Source organism: Sinocyclocheilus grahami, unplaced genomic scaffold (assembly GCF_001515645.1).
Source record: "Sinocyclocheilus grahami isolate Dianchi unplaced genomic scaffold, SAMN03320097.WGS_v1.1 scaffold161.1, whole genome shotgun sequence".
Taxonomy (NCBI): Eukaryota; Metazoa; Chordata; class Actinopteri; order Cypriniformes; family Cyprinidae; genus Sinocyclocheilus; species Sinocyclocheilus grahami.
Genome location: NW_015505340.1, coordinates 476,842 through 492,971, shown reverse-complemented (window position 1 = coordinate 492,971; position 16,130 = coordinate 476,842). Strand labels below are relative to the sequence as shown.

The 16,130-nt window shown below is 38.5% G+C and overlaps 1 protein-coding gene across 1 annotated transcript in view; it reads left to right on the top strand.

The window, feature by feature from the left end:
• Positions 1-16,130, top strand: part of LOC107592958 (RNA-binding protein Musashi homolog 2-like) — a 72,620-nt gene that overhangs the window by 5,917 nt on the left and 50,573 nt on the right. Inside the window, exon 3 of the mRNA XM_016282546.1 lies at positions 12,521-12,635. Within this exon, the coding sequence (XP_016138032.1) occupies positions 12,521-12,635 (115 nt within the window). The remainder of the gene's footprint in view (positions 1-12,520; positions 12,636-16,130) is intronic.

Genomic DNA, 16,130 nt, shown 5'->3' with positions numbered 1-16,130 from the left:
GTTGGGTGGAAACCCGTCCTTCCTTTTGCTCTCTTTAGCTCTTCTTACTGATTTCAATTGCCATCATCAAGTTGCTTTTGCCAGCAAGATCAAAGTGGTCTCTGAAGCCTCGTCTGCTAGCAGGCCTGTGTGCATATTTGACTTGCTAATTCGACCATGGTAATATTGTTATTATCATGAATATTTTGTACAGCGGCCGTAATGATCTCCCTCTGCTTGTGGAAATGCCAGCTTTGTACGTCGACTGCCTGCTTGGTGAGCCGCCATCTTCAGAGGCACCATCTGTGACCCTTGACCCCAGGCTGTGGAGCAGAGAGCGAGCCAGGCTCAGTAGCTGTTTATAGAGAGGCCCTGTTGACCCAGTAAGGCCACTCTCGAGCTGCCAGGGCCCTGGATATCCATAAATGACCCTAAATGGTTCCAGGATCTGGAAAGCTGGACTGGTGTAGGTCTCTACAGACCCCAGGCTTCCTGATCAGCTCATTTGATATCTGGCCTGGAAATGCAGCCAGACATTAAACATTCAGAAGACATTTCCTTGATCCACTGGCTTAGAGACAGGAACACACCATCCATGCAGGCAGGTTAGATCCCACACCAAGAGGTTGCGTTGGATCGAGATTACCTTGAAGTGAACTCTTTAAAGATTCATTTGAAATGTAATTCCACTTCAGAAGTAAATCATTTAGGGAGCTGAACATGTATTATCTCTTGATTATTTTATCAATGAAAACAATTAAATGAAAGCACAGTGCGACTAGTTCCAGACTGAGCAGATATGGAAGGGAATCACTATTAATAGACAGACCCTAATGGTTGTTTTGACTATTTTCCATCCCTTTCGAACAGCACAATCAGAGTCATAATATCCTGTTACATCTGTGTGGGAGCCTTTTTCTGAAGTCCCATTCCAAACATTCTCTATTTTATCAGGCATTTCAGAGACTTTTATCTCCCCTGGTGCTGTCTGTCATGAGAAATACTGTGCGAATGTGAGCCGACTGTGTTGGAAAAGTGGTTGAAATCACCTGGACATCTATAAAGCACCGGGATGACTTCAGCACTGTCCCTGCGGTTTGTCCATTGGAAAATGCCTTCAGAAGAGGCACCAGAGCTGAAAGGAAAGTTTAATGATCATAGTTTTTACCATAGTTAGAGGGGTTTTTGGGTCATTCCTGTTATAGGGCACCTTTTCAACTTCACAGAACTGTTGAAATTACTAATATAATATAATATAAGTTCATATATCATATACATATTTTATTTTATGTATGTATATATATTGGAGGTGGAACGGTTCAACTTACTCACGGTTCGGTTTGTATCACGGTTTTAGAGACACGGTTTCGGTACTTTTTATTGAGCGAGCTTAATATTTGCGTGTGTTCTGAGGTGCGGGTTTGCGCGCTTCGGATGAGCGCACGCACAAATCTTCTCACTGTGCGCACGAGCTCGCGTCCTCTGGCTCTTAAATGTTTAAACTGGCAAAGCTTAAACGAGTTTAGCTTAAACACAGATATCAACGTGTGCTGTTCGGGTCTCACCTGTGCGTGTGCGCTATCAGCACCCGGGTGATGACGGAATAAATTATCATATTCCAGCATACGGCATTCGCATTGAACAAGAGTGAATGGTTTGTCCAAGGTTTTTCTTTTTCTTTTTTTTTCTATCGCTTGTTGTTGTAATGTATTGGGAAGCCAGAATGCGCATCCATCAACATAAACATACATTAGCCGAACCCTGTTTGTTTTACGTGTTATTTATAGCAAACCATATTACAGATGCGTTGACAGATTTAAGTTGAACTGCGGTCCTAGCACGTGCCGATTTGTGCTACAGCTCAGTTTCAGGGTCTTGGCAATCTTCTTATAGCCTACGCCATCTTTATATAAAGCAACAATTATTTTTTTCAGATCCTCAGAGAGTTCTTTGCCATGAGGTGCCATGTTGAACATCCAGTGACCAGTATGAGAGAATGAGAGCAATAACACCAAATTTAACACACCTGCTCTCCATTAGCATGTATGATAAGTGCCAAGTGTGTCGGCAGGCCAATTTAGTGTCTGCCTTGCTGCGCTGAGGCCCCGGCCTGCGCTATCATTGGAAGATAATCTACCGCTGTGAGGAGAGAAGAGGGGAAAAGTGTCAGTTCAGGATGGGAGAAAATTACTCTTATTTTCCCACCCTTTTTTTGGCCTGAAGGTTTGCGACTCTCTGAAGCTATCTTCAAGATGTGGTGCAAACAGCGGTTACAGTGCAGAGTTAGTGTGCTTTCATGCCTGCTTCATTTAGCAGCCCCGCACCGAATCTCAGTCTGTTATATTATTTGAATTCAGATTTGCTGAAAAAGGTTGGATTTAAAAAAATAAATGTATGTGGTTCAAAGCACAGCTTAGCTTAGCTGGAATATTTCTGGCCACAGCAGCAACTACTAAAGTGAAAATAGTCAGAAATAGACCAATAAAAAGTGTGTCATTCCAAACTTGTATCACTTTTTTTCTTTTATGGAAAACAAAAGAGAATATTTTGAAAAGAAAATTGTTTTGGACCGCATTGACTTTCATTGTATGAACAAAAACCGTTCTTCAAAATATCTTATTTTATATTTCACAAAAGAAAGTAATTTCAGAATTCTATGTACAACACAGAGATCTTTATACAAAATGTTTTGCAAAATACAAGTGTTATGGGGAAAAATGTTTGTAAATGATTTAAACAGTAAATGAACTAAACTAACCAAAGCAAAGCAGGTGTAAAAACCTTTTATAGGACTTTTTCTTTCTTTTTGTAAATAGCAGCTAAGCGCGTTTCAAAGTGTGTCTGTTTATTTCTACCCCTCTCTAATCACCCAGATCTGTTTAGCCCTTTTTATCTAATAGATGTTTATTGTTGCTTTGTGTGCGGTGACTGTAGATGTATTTACACACTCCTGCCACTGTATCTTAAGAGTAGGTTGGGCTAATGGAAGGGATTGTGATATTTGAAAAGATTACAGTAATTCAGCCGGTTGTAATGGATCAGGCTGTTTCCGGAGAGCTCTCCGAGATCTGGAAATGTCACAACAAAGAAAGGAGGAGATTCAGCACATTCACAGCTTAAATAGAAGGGCGTACAAAAACCAGAGGAAAAAGGGTGCGAGTGTGTGTGTGCACACGCGCGCGCATTGGTGTAAAATATATAGAGATAAAGAGAATAAGAAAGCAGAGGGTCAGGGGTCATTCCACAGAAATGCTGTGTTTTGTTTACTCAGTGACTTTAACAATGAATAACTGACAAGTTTGTCAAAACATATTTCAAAATTCAAAGTTATGTCAAAAGTCCAGTAGCATCATTTTATTTCATTTTTTTCTCCCATCATTTAGTGGAATTCTCAACTATTTATTATTTTTTTAAATTATTTATTATTATTAAATTTATTTTGTCAAATACATTACATTAGTGTTAGGAAATTTAATAAAGTTAAGGGGGGTGTAAACACATAATGATGTAAATAAGAAAGTAAAATTGTGTGATAAAGATGCAGGATGAGCTTGTGTGTACGGTTGCATTTCTCTCTTCAGAGTCAACCTATTCTGTTCAACTGTTCACTATTTCACTCACCAGATCAAAGCCATGATTAAATTAGGGATGCACGGATACCATTTTTTTCAGAACCGATCCGATACTAGCACAGTTTTTTATTTTTAAATCAATGTAGAATTTCAATACCTCTGTGTGTTGACCTGATCATCACTGTTTTGTGTGTTAAACACAATCTACTAAATATAGTCAAGTCAAGTCACCTTTATTTATATAGCACTTTTAACAATACAGATTGTGTCAAAGCAACTGAACAGCATTAATTAGGAAAATAGTGTCAATAATGCAAAGTGACAATAGTAAACACTAATTTTTCAGTTACAGTTCATCATTGAATTCAGTGATGTCATCATCCAGCTCAGTTCAGTTTAAATAATATCTTTGCAATCAAGTCAACGATATCGCTGGAAATTAAGTGTCCCCAACTAAGCAAGCCAGAGGCGACAGCGGCAAGGAACCAAAACTCCATCAGTGACAGAATGGAGAAAAAACCTTGGGAGAAACCAGGCTCTGTCGGGGGGCCAGTTCTCCTCTGACCAGACGAAATATAGACTGCATTATACAGAAAAATAACAAATGAAAAAATATGTAATCATAATCTATGACAAAAATACTTCTATAAACTAGGTTAGTGGATAATTCAGCAGCAAAAGTTACTCTAGAAAAATGATGAGTGCACAATAATTTTATAAAATCTTTATTTATACTACAAAATTAATAGACATTTATTTTAAATGAATAGCACAGTAATGAAGCAGCAACATATGATAGATAGAACAGAACAAAAGGCTATTAACAATCTTTTATTGCGCAAGATTATTATAATATGAAAGGTCCAATACAGAGCGACACAAAGCGCTTATGCGCATCCCGTGCGCAGAATGAAGCGCTTGAAGCTTGAAGGATGACAGACAGCCGCAGCGGAGAGAAGAGTTTATGTGAACTTGAATTTAACAACTTAAATTTTCATCTGTATCTCACATGAAACTATGGAACGACTTCAGAAGACTTGGAATAAAGTGCACGAAAACTTTATGGTGCTTTATAATGTTTTTGTGCCTTTCGTGGGGCTTAACAATAACACAATACTATACACACATTATCGGATTTGGATCAGTCTCAGATCGGATCGGTGCATCCCTAGATTAAATGTGAATTTGTTTTTATTTTTTCTATTTATCTGTATGTGCTTACCAGAGTTCTCACTGTAACATGCTGTTGAAGCAGACTTCCAGTTTGGGAGGCATAATAGCCTCTGACAGGCTTTCTTATTTTGTTGGAAAATGGCGAATATTTCTTTGTCAGAAGGAATAGCTGTAAGTGTATCAATAATATACGGGAGCCCCAATCTCCGATGTAATTTAATTCAAGTTGCGATGAATTATGCCTCAGTGTTGAGCCAAGAGTTCTGGTGCCTCTAGGCAAAAGAGCAGGGGGTTGTTTTCTTTTTTCTCTCCCCCTTTCCTCTCATGTCTGTTTTATCTCTGGGAACTGTACAAACAAGATTCAGCGTACGGCGTGACCTCTCGTGCGGTGATGTAACAGGAGTTCACTGAGAGAGCTGTGATAACATTTAAATATGCTATATTTGATGTGAGACCACAGACACACATACAGTGTTTTTTTTCTCATTTTGTCTCTCATAGTTGAGGTATACCTATGAGGAAAATTACAGGCCTCTCTCATCTTTTTAAGTGGGAGAACTTGCACAATTGGTGGCTGACTAAATACTTTTATGCCCCACTGTACACATACTGTACTTGGCCTGTAAAAGACAGCTTGAGGTTTGAATGTGTATAAATCTACATACTTGAAAACAGTTGCTTCCACATTAAATTTAAATATGAGTTAGCTTCCCCTGTGTGTGCCGTATGCTGCAAAAATCACACATTCCCATCCTTACAGGGCCAGCAAACATAAAAACAAGAACATATGCACAACAATATTGAACACCTTTAAAAATGCTGGTTAAAAACAGATTAAACTATTTTTATTACAAAAAAGTGCAACTGTGCATCTTTAACACCATGTATTCATGGATATCTTGTAAAGATACTGACAGAATTCAACTGAAAATAATGGTTCAGTAAGTGAATCAGATGTTGGTTCATTAACCACTGATGGATTCAGTTCAGTGAAGGATTCATCATACTGATATAGACTGGTTATTTGCCTTAACTATTCTTAAAAAAAAAAAAAAGGCTCATACAAGTCATTCATTCACGAATCAGAGTACACTGTTTGTGCTGTGTGTTTTTGACTTATCAAAAAGAACCAGTTCATAGGAGTTGTTTGTTTGTGAATCAGTCTACACTTATCATGCTGGATGTTGTTTTTGGTTTGCAGGCTGTGGGGACGACACAAGAGAAAGATTTGTTGCCAATACACTACAAATCTGAGAGAAAGAATCTTTCCAATATTCTGTGGTACTGGGTATTTATATTGGATCACATTCAATATGAACTGCCAGCTTTCATACTCTTAGCATACCTGAAACTCAGGTAAAATATAATTTATTTTATTGTGGTGTTGAAAAACGCTGCAGGAGTGCATGCATAATTTTATTAACACAGCATGTGTGAAAATTTTATTCTTATAGCATTGAAAAGCCTCTTCACTTGACCTGTTTTATTTGTTGTCAGGATATAAAGTTAGATGTTTGATGGTGAAAAGTGTTTTTCAAGCTCAATATCGGAGATGAAAAATGGATGTCTGAATGAGGGGGGTCTAGTCGATTTGCCTCTCTGTCTGGCTTCATGAACGATCTGAAGTGGTACGGAGGGCAGAAATAAGACTGATTCCTCAGGCAGCCCACCTCATATATACAGCAGGCGCAGGGAATTCTAACTCCATCATTGTGACAATCTCTGCGGCTGGGCTCGTGAAGGTGTCCCTGTTTCGCAGGTCTTTGCCTGTTTAGAATGCATATTTATTTATTGAGTTTGTTTAAGTGCCTTTCATGTCAGGCATTATGTGATCCCAAACTCAGAGTGAGACGAGCGGGTGGGCGACCTGGCTTTTTGCATTTCTGAAAGTAAAAAAAAAACAAAAAGTTGGACTCAATGAATCAGCTTTCTGATTAATTTCTTCTTTATCCTCCCTGTCAGAGGAGAGGAGAACAATTTTTTTCTCTCATTCTCGCTGAAAGAGAAGCAAATCTGCTTTAAGGAGTAAAATTTAACTGTCTTGTGTTTTGCAGCTACTCTTTTGAGGTTTTCATTCTTTCTTTTCACTGTGGATTATTCAAAGTGAACATTTTCAGATTATTGATTCTCTTTGTCTACCACACATGCTGGTCTATTATTACAATATGATTATGCTAATTCTGATTCATTTAAATAGCAGGAAGTTAATTTTCAGTATTTATCTCAATCAGGAACATTATTATTATTATTATTATTTTAATTATTATTTTTATGAGGGCACCAGTGTCAGTCCTGGCTTACTTAGTGCTCTAGCAAAGGAAATAATAAATGCTCTAGCCAACAAAGGAATAAAATAAAATAAACTTTCATATTATTATTATTATTTTTAATATTGTTATATTATAACTTGTTGTATAGTGGCCTAGTTTTATTTATATATTTTTGTGTTTGTATGCGCATGCATACATATATATTTTACACTTTTTTTTCGAGAACACTTCCTATACATTTTGCTTGATGCTTTTGATCTACATTTATGAAAGATTGGCTTGTATATCAGGTATCCCAGCATTCATTCTTCAGTCTTTAAGAATTGTACCTTTGTGAAATCACCCCCTTTTTAAGTCAAAACAAGTTTCAGTGTGAGTGACATTTTTTGTCACAAGGTCAGGGCAGCAGATTAGCAGATTGAATCTAATCTATCCCTAACCAGATGGCTAATAAGCCACGTGTGTGTTCTCAGGAGCTGATCGATCCTGTCTCACACCTCTCGCCCCTCACACCGGCTCTGCCAGGGTCACTGACACTAATGGCCACATTTGCTCCAGCCCACCGGTACCGTGTTCCCACTCATGATTTCCCGACAACTAGCGAGGCGAGTGGACGCACCCTGTTCTCATCTCTGCTGTCATCCTTTTCCTTAGCCTTCATTAATAAGTCATTATATAAATAATTCTAAACATTATATAATTAAGCAGTGAGTTACAAGTAGGGTTGGGTAATCGTTTGGGTTTTCAATACCAGTGCCAAATTTATACTTTTAAAATGGTTCCGGTGCCTAAACAGTGCCTGAAGCGATACTTATTAAAAAAAAATACAAAATTCCCCCAAAAATGATGGATTGGCCATTAGCACTATACACACATGATGTCTGTTTCATTCATACTGGGTGCCCTCGCACAGAAAATCCACTTATCCAGTCACAGAAGTAGCGGAACTCATGACCCTCCAGGAAATCCCTAATATGGACAAAGACATCGCTATTATAGCTGTAACTGAGCAAACAGAACATATAAACGTTTTTAATGATAAAACAAAGACAATAAACACTCGACTGCGACAATATAGTTTATCTGTGTTATTCAAGCCATCTCTGGTATTTTCATAATAATTAAGTATATTTATAATCCATTGCTAATCGATGTATTCTTTTTAAAGTAGCCTATGGAACATATTTTCTGCCTCATTCTGTGACAAGGAAGCATTTGACTGGTGTTGTGGAGTAAAAAGGTTATAATGTTCTCTTTTGTTGGAGAAGTTTAGAAATGTGAATACAAGGGAAGTTTAGCTTTAGGCATTTTAATTTAAGCATGTTTAGCTTAGTTAATGGAAGGCTACCTGCTGTCATCAGAACAAGTGTAATTACTGCATTCAAGCGCTCCTCGGATGCTCTCATTTCCCGAGTTGTGCTTCTAAGTCGAAATGTGAAAACAACATGGACACTCGCGTTACTACAAAGATGTGTTGGATTTGTATTATTAGAGCTTTCTGACTTGAGTTCACATGCATTTTCTCAGTCGGGAAATTGTTTTTCACGTGTGGTGCCGGTGATGATGCTTCTTACGTTTGTTTCAGAGAACCAGAGGACAAATATTTAAATCGATCGCTCAGGCATGGCACCGAAATCTGCGTTCTGATTCGGTTCTTGTACATACCGGTTACATAGGTACCGGTGCCATATTGATTAACCCTAGTTACAAGAGATGTTATTATGAATTTAGATGTGGCAAAAGGACTTTGTTAGGCACAAAATGCATAGACATCCCAGCAACCACTTCTGACCTAACTATATTCACAATATAGCGTGGTCTCATAGCTTATTGCTTTTACAAAAAGGTTACTATATAATAAAAAAATATTAAGAACACAAATTTACATTAAAACTGTATTTAAAGCTAATTTTAGTGGCATCATTCTAATAGAAGATCTAGTCCCTGATGCTTAACTTAAGCTGAAGCTAAAAAATTTTTTTTGTATGTGTTCTGTTGAGCATTATATATATTTTTTTAATATTTTACGGCCTTATATATATATTTTAATATTTTTATTAAAATGATATTTAAATTATTTTATTATTTTATTAAAAACATTTTTAGAGGACTGCCACATCTTAGAAGTTATTGATGCCTTAATAGCACACACAAAGAATGCTGCATTTTGTTGTGAGGTTTTTAGTTGATGTCCAGATTTGGTCCAAAAGTGCAGACATCCACTCATCAAAAGTTGTCCCTTCTGTCCTTTCCTCCTCTCATCCTCTCCTCATCTTTTTCCCCCTGTGCAGGCGTGATGACGCAGCTGCTCTGTGCTCTCAGGTCATTAGCCATGTGCCTTCGTAGTTTCATTAACGAGGGAAGGGAGCTCATCATTGGCCTACCTCAAATGACGAGGGTAATTAGTTAAGTAATAATGTGGAGCCATAGTCATGGCTCTTAAATGCCCATTGATGACAGTCAGATCGGAAGCAAGGCTTTCCTCGCCTATTAGCAACACACAGAGATTGCAGGCCTCATCACTGAAACCACACACTGACATAATTACACGCATGACACTCACACACACACTCTCTCTCTTTAGTGCCAGTGCCTAATGAAGGCATGTTGTATTTGGAGAAGTCCTGAGGACCTGAATACTGATTACGAGTGCTTGTTGGTTTATGTGCTCATTTTTGGAAAAGAGGCAGCAGTGTTTGCATTGCAATGTCTGAAGTTTGTTAGCCCGCTCAAAGCGTGAAAATGCAGCTTTCTTTTAGCGCTTCCAATGACAAATAAGGTTATTTGAGAGCATGGAGGTGTTATCTTTAACAGATATCTGGATTTTCTTTATCTTTAGGTGATGAAATTCAAGGATATTTTCTCTTGCAGTTAACATCAAGGTCAACATACTGTCATACAGTCACCTAGCTTGATGTGTTACATGCTGGGTGAATTAATTAATTTAGAAGAGCTCTGCCAGTTTTTCGAAGGTATACATTTTTATTTTGGTCTTTGGCAATTAAAATGGGCCGTGAGATTATGCACATAACATATGTGTCTGGAAGATCTGTAGAGAGCTGATGTGTTAGAAAAGCTGGGATGGTGAAAAAAAAAATAGACAAAATTAGGCCAAATAAACACAAAATCTTGTCCCTTTTGCTCACATTCAAGGAGTTATTTATTTATTTCTATGCTATGTGAGAAATGGTGAATAGTATAACCGTACAGTGTTTTAGTGTTATCTATCTATATATTATTAAAGTTTTTATTTTTCTGTTTAGCTTTCATTTAGTTTTAGTAATTTTAATAGTTAAGATTTTTGTAAGTTTTAAGTTTTTCATATAATTTCATCTTTATTTTCTTTGAGCTTATGAACCAGCACAGTTAGCGCACGTGATCTCTAAATGACCGGCGATTGAAGAAGAAGGATTGAAAATTAGATGGTAAGCAAATAAAGTAGAGAAGTAGAAACAGAGCAAGTTCTGACGTTTTCGTAAAAGATTACAAAGACAAACACTTCAGTATTACTTTTTTTACTGTTAAAAACTATCTCTGTCAATAGAACAAAAAAAAATCACAATTATGTACAGTACTCATCAAAAAATTGGAAACATTATGATTTTTTAATGTTTTTAATGAAATCTCTCATGCTCACCAAGGCTGCATTTGTTTGATCAAAATTACAGTAAAAACCGTAATACTGTGAAATATTATTACAATATTAAATAATTATTTTAAATTTGAATATAATTAAAAAATATAATTTATTCCTGTGCAAAGCTGAATTTTCAGCAGCCATTACTCCAGTCTTCAGTGTCGCATGATCCTTCAGAAATCATTCTGATATGCTGATTATGAACAGTTACTCAGAATTATAATACTATTTCACAATATAAAGTGATTAAAAAGTTATTGTGATATGTGACCAAGTATGGTAACCCATACTCGGAATTAGTGCTCTGCATTTAACCCATCCAAAGTGCACACACACCGTGAACACACACCCAGAGCAGTGGGCAGCCATTTTTGCTGCGGTGCCCGGGGAGCAGTTGGGGGTTCGGTGCCTTGCTCAAGGGCACCTCAGTCGTGGTATTGAAGGTGGGAGAGAGTGCTGTCCATTCATTCCCCCCACCCAATATTAGTGTTTTCACTGTTTTTTTTAACACACAAATGCAGTCTTCATTAAAAACTTTTTAAAAAAATTAGTTTTCAAACTACTGTAAACCTGTGAACCTTTTATTAAATCATTTTTACACTTTACTTTTTCCAGCCCCCCTTGTGACCCCTTGTGGGTCACCAGACGCCAGCTTGAAAACCCTTCTCTTAGATCATTCCTTTCCCTGACATTCATGCACGTTCATGTGTTTTAAATCACATGCTTAAAACATGAAAATGTGTCGAATTTCTGTCTTGTAGTGTGCATTTGCCATTAGCCAGTTGAACTGAAGCTCTAGAGAAGAGCAGGCAAGCATCTGGAGTATAAATGGACAAATAGAGGTTGCCTTGGTGAGGGCAGATTATCTACTATGCCCTACCAGAGCCCCTCATAGTACTCATAATAAATTCCAATAAGCCGTTCATGTGCATTTACCACTATACTTAACTTTACCCTAGGCGCCCTACATACTTACTATACTTTATCCTAGGCGCCGTGTGCACGATGGGGTGTGTACATATGCCAGTAATCAGTCTGTCAGACACTTCATACCCATACCCATCTGTGCTTTCATTGGGCTTAAATAAAGCCATGCTGCATCTCTTAGGTGGTTGAGGCTTTGTTGACACATTGTGTGCACAACGCCGTGCACAATGTTAGGGTTGATATTTCTTACCGTGTCACTACCACAAACCCACGGATCCTTCATTTCGGAGCTGTACTTAATTTTGATGCCGGTGTTTGCAGTTGGTCTGTCACTCTTGACGCCCACTCTGTGTGTTCTGTCATGAACAGACTTTTAACCGTGCATTGTGGAGGAGGGCGAAATGTCAGTCAACACAGCAGGAAAATTATCAGTAGAAGGCGGCAGGGAGCTGGTTGGGGGTGCGGGGGGGTGATCAGGGGGAAGTGCCCTGGGTAGAAATGGTTCGATGATGAGGACCAGATTGGAGTGGCAAGACAGTAGGAGAATGATGAGGAAACAAAAAATAAAAACAACTTTTTTTTTTTTTTAAGAACTTATCCTTTTTTTGCCCGAAGACTGCACGGCATGCCTTCGCAAACATGCAAACATCGAAAGCACTCTCTCAAAAAACTACAGCGACATTAATGCAGTACATTGCTGACTGAGATGCACAAACACAGTGATTTCACAGACTGAACAGAGTGTTTGTTTTAGTCCCTTTCATTTTTCTATCAAGTGATGTATTATCCTTATGAGAGCTCTGATAGTTTGTCTGCAAGGTGACACAAGCCAAATATGAACAACATAGTTCTTATATCCTGTGGGCTGGCCATTTGTAAAAGTCGGACAGTTCCTTGATGCAATAAGTAGTCTTATTAGTAGCTAAACCACTGTAACAACATCTTTTGTGCTCCATCCACAGGTAGAATGTAAGAAGGCCCAGCCGAAGGAAGTGATGTTTCCTCCAGGGACGCGGGGGAGAGCCAGAGGTCTGCCCTACACCATGGACGCCTTTATGCTGGGAATGGGCATGCTGAGTAAGTGTCATCTCAATTTCCTGCTTACAATTATTTAGGGCTGCACGATAAATCGCATGCGATATTTAATGCTCATCTTGTCAGAAAGACGGTTCTGTAATCAGCGGTAAATCGCCATCACGTGCGTGTGATGGAGATTTACCGCTGATTACAGAACCGGCTTTACTTAGAAGATGCGCGCTAAATATCGCATGCGATTTATCGTGCAGCCCTACAATTATTCATACATTAACATTGTCAATCATTGCTGTAATCTGATCATTGACTGGGGTGCTTATTTAAAATCAGCATGAAACTGAATTCAGTAGGGCTGTGTATCACCAGCAAAGTCACGATACGATGCGTATCACGATACGGGACTGCACTGAGTTTCACCTCAGAAGAATTTAGTAAAACAGCTTATTATTAAACACTGCATACCAATTATTAAACACTGCATACCATAGGGCAATCATCTTAACATTGCTGGTAGGTTATCATTGCACAAATCAACACGTTTAAAAAAATTAAAATCGGAAGAGTTCTAAACTAATGCGCTGTCTTCACTGTAGCTCACGCTGACACGTTTAGTCAGATCACTCTTTAGACAAACTTTTTAGCGCTGCCCCGCAATTTTATCAATAAAATAGCTTAATCACTGAAGAGCTACATTATCTTTCTCAACAAGGAGCTGGTAACATCATTGTATCTAAAGGAGTTAAAGCCACAGCTTCACTGTTAATAGAGAAACGTGGCAAAACGGTGGTAATTCATACATTCACAGCCTCTCTCTCTCTCTCTCTCTCTCTCTCATATAAATGAACACTTGATAAATCACACTTTTCTGATAATAGAATATTGAAGTGGAGATCGCTAAACTGCAAGCTAACCGGTATTTTCAGAAAGCAAGCGCGTTTATCCACAGTGAGGACAGAGCGCGTACACATGGTTGCTAGGTTGACAAGATAAGTAACACATTTAGCAGAAGTTTCCAAGTGGGAAGTTTTGAGGATTACGTCTCTTCATATCAGGCAACCCCAGTTGTGTTCCTCTGCGGCCAGATCAAACCTCGTTGTAGCCTATATATTATGCTCTATTAATTTTTTTTTTTTAGAAACCTTGCACTTTTATACTCTGTTTAAATGGTGTTCTTGTATTAAAATTAAGCGCGGTCCACTGCACCACACGTGTCGCAATATCGATACAGGGCCAGCTTTATTTTATCCAGCGGGATTTTATCCATTACCTATGGACCAGCACAGTTAGTTCACCGTGATCTCTATATGACTGGTGATTGAAGGAGAAGGGTTGAAAATTAGAGGGTAAAAAAGTAAAGTAGAGAAGCAGAAACGGAGCAAGTTCTGACATTTTCGTAAAAGATTGCGAAGACAAACACTTTACTCTTTGCAATAATGTGCACCAATGAATCATTCAAAGTATGACCACAAACGTCTATGATGAAAATAAATGGGGTCAAATTTTATTTCATGTTGACTTTGAAATTGATTGAACCTTATGATTGAGTCTTGTTCGCTAATTGTGTGTAAATATAATATTTTAAAATATAAAAAAATTTAAATATGAAAAGTATAATATTGAATAGTGCTATTTCAATAATATTTTACAAAAATATTTTATAAATAAAGGGCACTATTTTGCATATCTCTATGTTGGATCTACATTATTATATACCAGGGCCATAACCACCATAGACATTGAGAGGGACAAGTGCCCCCCAATAATTAGAAATGGAAAAACTGTACCCCCCAATGTTTGAAATTCTTGCACTGATTTGCTGCCCTCCATTACACAGCGCTTGTTGTTAGGATGACAAAAAGCTTTATAAGTTATATTTTCAGCCTGGTCTCACTCAGCGGGCTAACAGCACTCGTCAATGTCAAAATAATTGAGATGGCCAATCAAATCAATGTAGGCAGAGTTTACTGTTCACAGAATTAGTGTGAATTCCAGCGCGAAGCGTCAGTTTAACGTTGAAAGAGAGTGAGGTAAGATGGAAGTTGCCAATCATTTAATATTAGTCAACTGTTTTACAATAGAAATATGGCCATTTGAGAGAGAGGGAGAGGGAGGAAAGGTGCGTGTATGAATTACCTGTGTCTGTGCGTCTCTCTCTACAAACAATGAAACAACGAGTTTACTTATTTAAAAACATTGATTTTACCGATTCAGTATCGAAGCTATTTTATAATTAAAAGTCGTGGGGCAGCGTTGACAACATCTTTCTGTGCTCCTGAGTCCTGAATGTTTCTGTGTGCATGCAGTACGATCTCTGATTTTGTGTGAGAGTGGTGTGTGTGTGTGTGTGTGTGTGTGTGTGTGTGTCAATGAAAGCGGCGCATTAATATAGAACGGTGATATCTATCTATCTTATCTATCTATCCATCTGTTTGTCTGTCTGTCTATCTATCTATCCCCCAATGTTCAAGACATGGTTATGGCCTTGTTATATACTGTTATTTTTATTTACATATAGTTTTCATATAAAATGTATACATTATTACAGACACTAACACTTTTATTAGTGCAAAATTATTATTGAATCAGACCCACTGATAGGAAATTCTGTGTTCTAGATCCAGTGACTCACTGTGTGTGATTTTAGAGCAAATGTTGCCTCAAGCTGACCTCAGACAAATGGTCGTTTCAGAATGATACTTGTAAATATGTCTATTCATGCTTTAAGCATAGATGCTGAGCTTGATGGCGTGGAACAAGTGCATCACTGTAAACTCAGAGAACAAAATGCCAAATCATAATGTTGGAACAGGCAGTCAGGGAGAGGCAACAGCCCATTGAAAGAGCTCCTCAGAGAGAGCACTGGGACTGGCGCTCCGATGCTGGCACTGCACTCGCGTTAACGTCTCCACGCTCTGCTAGCGGCTCTACGACTGCCATGCCAGTTGAAACTCCTCTCCATTTCTGCTGGGAGCCCTGCTTCAGAGTCTTCACGGATACGACACGTGCGTGCTATCACAGAGATGAGCACTGGAACCCGTCAAACACCAGAGCCATCATCCCGACATCGGCAAGAGCTTGTCTTTACGTTTTTCTGTAGATTTGACAAGAGATAATTACTGTGAGATTGATCGTCTGCTGAAAGTAACTGAAGCAAATAAATCGTTTGATGCCTTGTGCAGAATGCGAATGGCATCTAATGGGTGAAGCTGCAGGAGAGGTCGTCCTGCCCATAATTTGACTTGATGAAGCATCCTCGCCGGGCCCACATGAAATATGCTATTGATATTCAGCCAGCTCCGCTTCCAGCCCCACCAAATCCCTAACCGACCCTCACCAGAGCAGGGCTCCGCATTATAGTGATAAATGAAGAGGAAAATGTAAGTAATGTTGAGTTATGAACCTATGATTTCAACAAACTGACCTCAGAAGAGGGTGAATTTGTCCGTTCGGTTATTCTGCATATGTAAGCACACGAAGAGACCTCGCGCCAACAACCGGTGCCCCCTAGCATTTTAGGAGTTTGATATCATTCGGTTT